The 12,426-nt window shown below is 43.6% G+C and overlaps 1 protein-coding gene across 1 annotated transcript in view; it reads left to right on the forward strand.

Annotated features, from left to right (window-relative positions):
• Positions 1-11,690, forward strand: part of cpped1 (calcineurin-like phosphoesterase domain containing 1) — a 65,755-nt gene extending 54,065 nt beyond the window's left edge. The window contains exon 6 of the mRNA XM_080021655.1: positions 9,315-11,690. Coding sequence (XP_079877781.1) covers positions 9,315-9,541 — 227 coding nt within the window. The 3' untranslated portion in view covers positions 9,542-11,690. The remainder of the gene's footprint in view (positions 1-9,314) is intronic.
• Positions 11,691-12,426: the final 736 nt, after the last annotated feature.

The raw sequence follows: 12,426 nt of genomic DNA on the forward strand, positions 1-12,426 counted from the left end.
TTGGCGCTTACACAGTCTAATTAGAGTGTAAAATGGTGATGATGGAAGCCAGTGATTTTCCCGCACAACAGTCTCTTTTAGATTTTATAGAGAATGGTGTGGAAAAACTCAAAACGTGCCCTGAGTGGCACTTGTTAATGAGAGACGTCAGAGGAGAATGGCGAGACTGGTTAAAGCTGACAGGAACGCGACAGTACGTTACATCAGTGGTGTGCAGAAGAGCATTTCTGCACGTGTCAAACCTTGAAGTAGATGGATTACAGCAGTAGAAGACCACACTGTGTTCCAGTCCTGTCCGCTTATAACAGGAAAGTGAGACTACAGTGGGCTCAGGATATTCAAAACTGGACAATGGAAGATTGGAAAAATATCAGAATTTGGTGTAAGCCACATGAATTCATGGATCCATCCTGCCTTGCTGCCTTAATATCAATTTAGCATCATTCAAATGCCACAGCCTGAGTACTGTTGCTGACCATGTGTATCCCTTTATGGCCACAGTCTACCAATCTTCTAATGGCTACTTCCAGTAGGATAATGCACCATGTGCCAAAGACATCATCTCAAGCTGGTTCCACAAACATGATAATGAGTTTTGTGTACTGCAATGGCCTCCACAGTCAACAGATCTCAATTTTAATAGAGCATCTTTGAGATGTAGTGGGACGGGAGATTTAAAGCGTGCAGAATGCAGTCGACAAATCAGCATTAACTGTGTAATGCAATCACGTCAACATGGATCAGAATCTGTAAGGATTGTTTCCTTAAACCATATTGAATCCATGCCACAAGGAATTGAGGCTGTTTTGCAAAAGCGGGGTTACTACAGAGTACTAGAATCGTATCTTATAAAGTGGCCCCTGACCACTGGTATGGTACCAGAGTGGTATGGTAGCAGAGACTGAGAGAAAATAACTGCAATCAAGACCTACTTAAGGCTATTAATGATCCTCCACTCTTCTGGCCCACTCTTCTTTTGCAAATTGCTCCAGTTCTCTCAGATTTGAAGGTTGTCTTCTCCCACCTGTTGTTTTCAATTCTCTCCACGGGTGTTCCAATGGCACTAAGATCTGGTCTCATTACTGGCCACTTCAGAATTGTCCAGCGTGTTGTTTTGAACCATTGTTGAGTGCTTTTTAAAGTTTGTTTGAGTCATTGTCCTACTGGAAGACCCGAGACTTCCTCTCTCAGCAGTGGGGTCTTCCTGGGTCTCCTAACATAGAGCCGGCTTTCAATGATGCAATTTGAAACTGTTACAGTACCTCGTTTGAATCTGTTTTGCAGCTGTCCGAGGTTTCTTCTCCACCCTCCCCGAACAATCCTTCCCTGCAATTTTTAATCAGATTCTTTAGTGCTGTAGCCAAGCTCCCATGTCTAGAGAAATTGGCTACAGCACAATGGGGCACAAATTTTTTGATAACATTGCACACAGCAAGTTCAGGAACAGCAAGTTCTCCGGAGATGGACTTGTAAAGTCTTTAAATTGGCCATGTTTGGCTACTGTCTTCTGTTTGACATGACATTTTCTTTATTTTCTCCATGCTTAGTGTGGTACACATAGTCATGCAAAGCATAGCAGACTGAGTACTTCTCCATTACAATAAGTTGAATGAGTGATTATTGAGTGATTGCAGGCACCTGTGACTCACCACAGGTTACGAATGACTAAAACAAATTAAATTATTGAATTATTTCTTACAACTTTTAAAGGATGTCAACAATATTCTTCAAGCCTTTTAAGGATTCCTGTGTGGAATAACCTTGGATATTTTGAAAATCCAATCAATATTTTTGGCCACGACTCCTTTACATCTTTTCTTTTACTTCTCCAGTGTCTGTTGCTGTCTTTATACAGTCTGCAAAAAGTACAAAAAGAGAACCTCCTCTGGGGGAATGGAGTGTCCTTCCTCATTCCCTAAAGGGAATCTCCTCTCAGTCCTCTCAGGGACTCCAGCAGGGCATTTTATCGTTTTCAAAACCCCTTACCTGGCTCCCACCCCCGGGGGTATCTGTGACTGCCTGCAACAATGAGTGAGCTCTGCAGTGGGCGATGCCTGCAGAATAATGGCAGTAATGGCACAGGGGGTGCGTCCTCTAATCATAGTGTAATCTCCCTGTCGATGCCCCCAGCAAGACTCTGACTCTCCACCGACGACTTCAGTTCGATTTTCCTTTCCTTCCATTCAGTGATTTAAATGTTGTGACTATTTCTTTTTTTATATGTTATTTTTATTTATTTTTTATTTTTTTGTTTTACATTTGTTTTACTTATTAGTGATATCGTTTTTCTCTCAAATATTCTTTCTCGCCGCCACCATCACCACACATTCACTCCAGGGAATTCAGACATTCAATTCTTTTGCTCTGTATCTTTAAGGGGTCAATTGAATCTGCAGTTTCAAGGGAGGGGTTGGGGGCATTTTCATCACCCCCTTTATTGTTACCCTTTATATATTTTTTTCCACTGTTTATCTTTCATACACTGCCGACACTGTTGCCGAGACGGAAAATCAGTTTTCTAGGCCCTCCTGCGCTCTCAGAAATAGGTTCTCTGGAGGAGAAAGAGGAGCTCCTAAGTGGTTTCAAAGCACGCTTAACGATGCCTACTTTGAGGGTTGGGCCGGGGGCAGAGTGCTATCGTGGAGCCAAATCGTCGCTCTGGAATCGCCGCTCGGCCCCTCCCGATAAGGGCCTGCGGGATGAGCCAATTTGTTTTCCCGCGACAGTCCCACGTTATCTCTCAGCTCAGTCCGATTGCACTTGCGACGGGGCTTCGGACCTCGGGAGGGGTGTGGGGAAAGTGTTGTGGTGATCTTATGCAGGTTAATGATATTCCCACGCAGCACCTACCCGTTAGGTTGGTTAGCGGAGCGGCAAGCAGGCTTTCCCCAGGCTCGCTGTGCCCTTGGTAACTTCAGCTAGGGAGCTACTTCCTTGTTAGCTGGGCTAGACAACTGACAGCAAAACACACTGTGTGTGTGTGTGTGTGTGTGTGTGTGTGTGTGTGTGTGTGTGTGTGTGTGTGTGTGTGTGTGTGTGTGTGTGTGTGTGTGTGTGTGTGTGTGTGTGTGTGTGTGTGTGTGTGTGTGTGTGTGTGTGTGTGTGTGTGTGTGTCATGAATTCTGATGCTTCAGTGGGGTCACTTACACTCATGCAAGCACATACTGTATATATATGCATACCGTACCTTACAAACACCCACACAACATTGACACTGTTACACTTAACCGCACTCGTACAAATGCACATGCCAACAAATATACATGTATAAACTACCATGCAGGAACACACAAGCAGATACAGAAAAATACACACACAGCGGACTTTACAAAGCACCTTGTTTAGATAGCTCCAGCGCTAATTTCTCTCCGTCTCAAATTAAAATGTTGCTGTCTTGGCGTTTTTCCCAGCGATGCCTCAGGGTGGCGGAAAGGTTGAACCCACTCTTGTTGTGACTGTCACATAGCTGTCGTAGTGAGGGAGTCATCGAGTGATCCAGTTGAGCCCCCCCCCCCCCCCCCCCCCGGCACTCTTCTGCTGGTACTGCTGATGTTGGCGAGCTTTTGTTTACGTTTGCAGCGACTGACTAAACGTAGATGAGTGGTGCAATTATTCCTCACGACAGACAGAAGACTACACAGTTGTCTGTCAAGTCGAAAAAGAATTGGAGCAAGCCCAACACACACACACACACACACACACACACACACACACACACACACACACACACACACACACACACACACACATACTGTAGCTGAACACAAACTTGTTAATGGAAATATACAGTGGAGTCAAGTTTATTTTCACAGCCCTTTATCACAGTTATCACACACAAATGGCTTTACAAGCCCAAATGCACAAATTTCCAGGACATATTTTTGGGGTTCTCCGCAGTGCCTCGGCTAACAGCACTTAAAACTTGGGGTTTTCACGAATTTAAAGAAAAGCATCATAACTAATAATTGTCACGCAACATATGCGTAGTAGTAGTAGTAGTCATAAAACTTTATATCTTGTTTCTTTGATCGTTGATGAGTTATTGGCATCAGAATCTTTTAACTGTATCAAGTGGAGACAATGGCGCAAATCGCCTCCGCTGTGAATGAAAAATAAGGTCTACTTAAAAATAAAAAAGAAACTGTTTTTCCTTTAACTCATACTCCCAACTCCTCCTGGCAGGATTGTTCTGTGCAGAATCTGTACAAAATGTGTACTTGTTAAGCATACGATCTTTGGTTTACAAGCACAGGGGACATTTTTAGCCTTGCCAATCCGCACAATGGCAAAGACCCATTATACGCTTTAAACATGTGGGCTACACACACACACACACACACAACAATTCTTCTGCCAAACAATGTTTGATTCCAACAGGGCTATATTTTATCAAAGAACTGTGGCAAGGTGAGGTCGAAGAGGTCAGTCAAGAGCAGACCACACACACACTAACACACACACACACACACACACACACACACACACACAGCAGACCCAGCCTCTGTGCATGAGTCAGATTGGTCAGGTCCTGATGATATCGCTGCCGGCCCACAAGCCATAAAATGTGAGGCTGCCCTGCCTCATCGAGTTACACGACAACCCAAGAACCCTTGGTCTTAATTGCAAATGAATTTCACCCGAAGCAGAAACACACACACACACACACACACACACACACACACACACACACACACACACACACACACACACACACACACATATATTGCAATCGATGATCGCTGGGGGACAGCGTGGTAGGGTGTATATATATATATATATATATTAAGCCATAGTAGCGCACATACAATGTGATGATCCTCGTTACGAGACGGCTACGGTGTGAATAACTGATGGAGTCATTTAGCTGCAGTACCTCAAACACCACAGAGACTCCCTGTTACACTGTTGTGGTACTCAAAATATTTTCCCAAGGTTGGCAGGTCTGTGTTGGTATATACAGTGGAAGAAATAATTATTTGATCCCTCACTGATTTTGTAAGTTTGCCCACTGACAAATAAATAATAATAATAAATAATAAACGCTCTATAATTTTAGTGGTAATTTTTGGTAGGTTTATTATAAGAGTGAGAGACAGAATATCAAAGAGAAAATCCAGAAAATCACATTAAATAAAATAAATAAATTATTTTGCATTTCATTGAGTGAAATAAGTATTTGATCCCCTATCAAAACATGACTTAGTACTTGGTGGAGAAATCCTTGTTGGCAAGTACAGAGGTCAGACGTTTCTTGTGGTTTTTTTCTAGGTTTGCACACATCTCAGGAGGAAAGTTGGACCACTCCTCTTTGCAGATCCTCTCCAAATCTTTAAGGTTTCGAAGCTGTCGCTTGACAACTCGAAGCTTCAGCTCCCTCCACAGATTTTCTATAGGATTAAGGTCCTGAGACTGGCCAGGCCACTCCATGACCTTAATGTGCTCCTTCTTGAGCCACTCCTTTGTTGCCTTGGCTGTATGTTTTGGGTCATTGTCGTGCTGGAAGACCCATCCACCACCCATTTTTAGTGTCCTGGCTGAGAGAAGGAGGTTGTCACCCAGGATTTCACGCTACATGGCCACATCCATCTTCCCCTCGATGCGGTGAAGTCGACCTGTCCCCTTAGCAGAGAAACACCCCCAAATCCTAATGCTTCCACCTCCATGCTTGACGGTGGGGGTGGTGTTCTTGGGGTCATAGTCAGAATTCCTCTTCCTCCAAACACGGCGAGTCGCATTGAAACCAAAGAGCTCGATTTTGGTCCCATCTGACCACATCAACTTCTCCCAAGCATTCTCTGAATCATTCAGGTGTTCATTGGCAAACTTCAGACGGGCCTGTACATGTCCCTTCTTGAGCAGGGAGACCTTACGGGCGCTGCAGGATTTTAATCCATTACGGCGTAGTGTGTTACCAATGGTTTTCTTGGTGACTGTGGTCCCAGCTGCCTTGAGATCATTAACGAGCTCCCCCTGTGTAGTTCTGGGCTGATCCCTCACCTTGCTCACCCCTCTCATTTCTCATTGATACCCCACGAGGTGAGATCTTACGTGGAGCCCCAGATCGAGGGAGATTGACGGTCATTTTGTGTTTCTTCCATTTTAGAATAATCACGCCAACGGTTGTCTCCTTCTCACCCAGCTTCTTGACAATGGTCTTGTAGCCCATTCCGGCCTTGTGCAGGTCTACAATCTTGTCCCTGATGTCCTTAGACAGCTCTTTGGTCCTGCCCATGATGGAGAGGTTGGAGTCTGATTGATTGATTCTGTGGACAGGTGTCTTTTATACAGTAGCAAGTTGAGACAGGTGTCTTTTATACAGTTAACAAGTTGAGACAGGTGTCTTTTATACAGGTAACCAGTTGAGACAGATGTCTTTTATACAGGTAACCAGTTGAGACCAGGTGAGCCAGAATTCTTTATGGTTGGTGTGGGATCAAATACTTATTTCACTCATTGAAATGCAAAATAATTTATATTTTTTTTTATGTGATTTTCTGGCTTTTCTGGCTTTAGACCGTTCATTTCTTTGTCAGTGGGCAAACTTACAAAATCAGTGAGGGATCAAATAATTACTTCCTCCACTGTATATGTGTGTGTGTGTGTGTGTGTGTGTGTGTGTGTGTGTGTGTGTGTGTGTGTGTGTGTGTGTGTGTGTGCGTGTGGGTGTGGGTGTGTGTGTGTGTATTCACACCCCCATTTGCCTTCAGAACTGCCTTAATTCTTGGTGGCGTAGATTCAACAAGGTGTTGGAAACATTCCTCAGAGATTTTGGTCCACACTGACATGATAGCATCACGCAGTTGCTGCAGATTTGTCGGCTGCACATCAATGATGCCAATCTCCCGTTCCACCACATCCCAAAGGTGCTCTATTGGATTGAGATCTGGTGACTGTGGAGGCCATTGGAGTACAGTGAACTCATTGTCATGTTCAAGAAACCAGTTTGAGAGGATTTGAGCTTTGTGACATGGTGCATTATCCTGCTGGAAGTAGCCATCCGAAGATGGGTCCACTGTGCTCATAAAGGGATGGACATGGTCAGCAACAATATTCAGGTATGCTGTGGTGTTTAAACCATTCTCAATTGGTACTAAGGGACCCAATGTGTGCCCAGAAAATATCCCCCACATCATTACACCACCACCACCAGCCTGAACCGTTGATACAAGGCAGGATGGATCCATGCTTTCATGTTGTTTACGCCAAATTCTGCCCTACCATCTGAATGTTGCAGCTGAAATCGACCAGGCAACGTTTTTCCAATCTGCTATTGTCCATTTTTGATGAGCCTTTGCCAAATGTAGCCTCAGCTTCCTGTTCTTAGCTGACAGGAGTGGCACCCGGTTTGGTTTTCTGCTGCTGTAGCCCATCTGCGTCAAGGTTCGACGTGTTGTGCGTTCAGAGATGATATTCTGCATACTTTAGTTGTAAAGAGTGGTTATTTGAGTGACTGTTGCCTTTCTATCGTCTCGAACCAGTCTGCCCATTCTCCTCTGACCTCTGACATCAACAAGGCATTTTCGTCCACAAAACTGCCGCTCACTGGATATTTTCTCTTTTTCGGACCATTCTCTGTAATCCCTAGAAATGATTGTGCGTGAAAATCCCAGTAGGTCAGCAGTTTCTGAAATATTCAGACCAGCCCGTCTGGCACCAACAACCATGCCCCGTTCAAAGTCACTTAAATCCCCTTTCTTCCCCATTCTGATGCTGGGTTTGAACTTCAGCAAGTCATCCTAAACCATGTCTACATGCCTAAATGCAATGAGTTGCTGCCATGTGATGTGGCTGATTAGCTATTTGTGTTAACAAGCAATTGAACAGGTGTACCTAATAAAGTCTCCAGTAAGTGTATGTACATGTATATATGTGTGTGTGTGTGTATGTGTGTGTGTATATATATATCTATATATGTATTAATTCTTCCACAATGTAGTAGGTTCCATCCCCATCCCAACGCTGTTTCCAGTATTAATGCCAATTTCGATTACGTTTGTATTCTTGGCGGATTTTTATTATGTGGGGCAGCATGCAACTTGACGATTCGGGACAATTTCCCCTGATGGAAAAGGTAGCAGGTACATACGAAGCTCCAGCAGAGATTTTTATGATTAAGGCTGGAGTGCGTCTCTAGGGACGAGGACTTTTTCCAGAGCGGAAACTCTCGGCGGTGGAAAATGGGGCATTTAATTTTCTCTGCTGAAGCTGGCGGGAGACCACATTTCCTCCAGAATCCAAATATTTTCTACAGAACTTGTAGAAAACAAAACATGCGACACACTCGCACCACAGTGTCAAGCGATGTGGACTGACTAATTTGGCTCCGCAGCACTCCGAAGTCCGGCTGGCTCAGCCGCCAGTTAAAGTGTGTAATCACTGGAAAGGAGTGACACAGAATCATCGTCGGCAACCCAATGCGCATCGTGGATCGTAATTGAAAATAAAATGAAAGACTGGCCCCGGCTTTTCCAAGGCAGTCTAAAAAGTGCGTGGTTGCCCCATTCCTCCCTATTTCTCTCTCGAGGCCTTCATATCCTCTTTCCTTCTCTTCCTCCCTCCCCTCATGTCATGCTATCACTGCGGATTTAGCTGTGGCCAAGTCGGCACGGCAGATAATGATTAAGCCAGTATACGTTTAGGTGGATCTAGTCGTAGTCCCTTCCTGTTTGCATGGCAGACAGCACTATTAAGGGCCCTGTGGATCATTGCTGCCCACTTTAGAGCTGATTGAATTTAGATGTTTTTGCTACAATGACTTTAAAGGAGATGTGAGATAGTGTCAGCTCTCACGTCAAGTCTGTTTATTTGGACAATCTGGTTTTTAATATGCAGAACACATGGCTATTGTAGCCCTAACTTCAAGTGCCATTTTCTTATTACTACATAAAGATAAGCTAGTGCTGTATACCTCTGATCCTTTCTTCTTTGCTCTGAATGCGGGACGTTCCCATACCTTTTTTTTACAAGATAGCAGACAATTGTTTTTTTAAGTATATGGTTTGGGAAAGCTATGTGGCATAGTCTTCTTAATTACTACCCTGTTAATATTGGATAGACACTGGAGAAATACGGTAGAGGGCCCCCATCCTGGCTTTGGATTGCTTACTGTGTTGTAGCTCCCTACGCAAGTCATTTTCTCTGTCTCTGTGTTAGTTTTCATCTATTCTTACTCCTTGGGAAGACACTGGGAAGAGAAACAAAGATAGACAAAAATTTGCGTTGCTTCCTCTGTAGAACAGTCAGAAAAAGGAATTGACATGTGCTGGAACCCAACTTTTGAACACTGCATATCCATATTGTGTCCGTCACGGCAGGTGTGAAGGCGGTCTTCTCCGGCCACTACCACAGGAACGCAGGGGGGCTCCACGATGGCCTGGACATGGTTGTGAGTTCAGCTATCGGCTGCCAGCTGGGAGAGGACACCCACGGTGTCAGGGTGGTGGTTGTGACTGCCGACAGCATCGTCCACCGCTATTACAGCCTAGAGGAGCTGGGCAGGCGGGGCATGGACAACGACCTCAGGAAGCTCCTGCAGCCGTGAGCCAGTCGAATGGAAAGGATTTGGAACGGTTTGTTTGATTTTGGACCATATGAATCCAACCACACACAGGTTCACTTGGGTGATGTATATTTCAATTAAGTCTGACATAATAACTACAGTTTATGGCTATGGATATTATCATCATAGCGAATGTAGTCCTTCAGAGGACTTTAATGCGGCTACCGCAAAGCAATCACACAGTATCCACGAGAATGGGAAATATATTGAATAATTACCGTATTTCCTCAAATAAAAACCAGGCCACTAATTAATGCTGGGTGCGTGGTCTACACCGGTTTCTAAAATGGGGGTACGCGTACCCCTTGGGGTGCTTTGGAGTACTGCAGGGTGTACGAGAGATTCTTTTTTTTAACGTTAATTAAAAAATATATCAGTCATGCATAATTCCTCAAATAATTATACTATAATAAATTCAATAAAAAAAGATGCCCCGAAAAGGAAATCCCCCATATGTTAAATTGACTGAGCCTTCCCCTCGCGCACAGCGCAAAGCTGAAGTGACTAGCGGAGCAAAAGCCCTTTAACACAGTCAATGACGATAAATATTGATAACTGATTATTGTGTTTACATTTCATATCACACATCACCAGCAAAAAAAAAAGAAAAACAAATAAATATACTAGTGTGTGTGTGTGTTTATATATTATAAAAAAAATTTAATGTAGCATTTAAGTTTTTTGTTTTGTGTTTTTAAGGTTGATGTTTAATAAACACTGAAGGGGAAGCTCTGTATTGTACCTCTTTATCTCGGCTTTTTTGATTTTTTACACTGGTCAGGGGGGTACTTGGCTGAAAACTATTTCAAAGGGGGGACATTATTGAAAAAATGTTTGAGAACCACTGGTCCTCAAGAGCAAATACAAGCCTGCCTCAAATATAGACTGGGGGAAAACTTATTGGAGCTGCGGCGCTGTTCCGGTGCGGAGCTCCACTCCCAAACAACAAAATAAAAACAGTGTGTTTTCATTGCAGATGTATTTAATTTTCTCTATTTCCTACTGCTGCATAGAAGATCGCTTCCAGCGCTCCAAGCAGGAGGTGGTGCGTGCGTTGAAGAGGCGAACTAAGAAAACTTAAATTCCCCCATGGGCTACCACCACAAGTGTGACTTTTAGGGTAACTACTAGCTCTCACTTTTTTTTTAACCATACATGTGTTGGCATGGCATGGCACCCACGTAGGTTGTAGGTCTATCCAATTGCATCCAGAGACATTTTGGTCTGCCCCCATTGGTAACATAAATGGGAATCCAAATTGAACAAAGAGATTCCAGACTAAACCGCATTGCGAATTAGTCTGGCGATTACAGGCTAGTGCTGGTCACTATTTGAGGAAATACGATATTTGTAAATAACAACAATAATGGAAATACAATCTCAATGACGCAATATCGATATTCATCACAATAAATATGAAATTATTATTTCTGTTAAAGTCTTTATTTTCTCAAGTGAATAATGAACATATCAGACACCCATGTGCAAACATCATAGTTAAGTTTTTGGAAACCTATTTTACTTTAGTTTTACGTCAATTTAGAAAAATGAAGACTAAACTGTAGCATGTACTTCAGGTGGGGCCAGTAGGTTATGAAGCCATCAAGTGGATCCAATTCTCTTCTGTTTTTACGGGCATGGCTTTTGTCCATATGGACAAACCCAATTGGTTGGTGGGAATTCACCAGCTTCAGTCTTCAAATTGATCGGCCTTTGAGTTATCATTTGCCCAACGTTCTGACAAATGAGAGAAATTCTGTACCATGTACCACTAATCTGATCATTGTTAGATTTATCAGTTGATGCTAAACTTTTAGATTTGTTTTGTATGATTGTTAACTTTTCCAACATAAGAGATAGCAAATTTCAATATGTCAAATTTCCTGCTGATGTCAACACAAAATTGTCTCTGTGATCTGAATACTGTACATTTTGTATTTTGTGCAAGTGAAATGTGTCCTCTCTTATGTACCGTCAGAGTTGCCGAGCAATTTAATTAGCTTCACTTCCAAATCGGTGCTGATTCTTTAAAAAAACAAGAACAAATGGCCAAATGCGGCAACAGCTCTATGAAACAGAAAAATAAACCAAATTACCGAAGAGAGGATTCAGATTTTTCCAAAGGTAAGAGAGTTGTCCTCATATGTTTTTTGCTTACAATAATTGAAATGTTTCACTTTGACCCTCAAGTGACCAAACAAGACCCCACGCCTATTAAATAATCATCATTTTATGGATAACTTACCTAACCCTACGAAAAAGGTCTTTGCCTTCTCAATAAATATATCCTCAACAAGCCCTTTCTATTTTAATTTTAAAATCTAGTAATTACTGCTGAGATCTTTGAACGTGAAAAATGTAGGTTTCTGCTACAAGATATTTGTGGCGGCCTGCTGCTTGCCATCCGAGTGGCTTTTTCTGAGACACAAGCGACGGTGTGGTGTGGTGGACATGCTGGGTGCTGCTGCCAGGCGGGGAAGGGCTGGTGCTATGGCCGCACGTTGAACGGGCTTGTGGCTCTAGTGCATCTTTGGGCGGCCCTTCTGGTTCCCCTCCCCGTTCCTCAGAGTCCTTGTTCAGGCGCCACTGTGGCAGTTCCACCTGCCACACGCCACCCGTGGAGCTTTTTCAGGGCCCTCCGACACAGAGACACAGGTGATGGTGTTGAATGTACCAGTTTGTTGTAGAGAGTGGGAAAAGTGGAACAAGCCTGGAGCAGATGTCAAACATGTCATGACAAGGGCTCCTCCCGTGTGTGTGTGGGGATGGGTGATTTAACCTGTGCTTGTTACTTGCTCTGATGAGCAACAGGTGCACAGCCGCCCCTGATCCCAGGCCCAATGTACTAGACCCAAGACAGGTGTGTC

Source organism: Zeus faber (genome assembly GCF_960531495.2).
Source record: "Zeus faber genome assembly, chromosome: 20".
Lineage (NCBI taxonomy): Eukaryota > Metazoa > Chordata > Actinopteri > Zeiformes > Zeidae > Zeus > Zeus faber.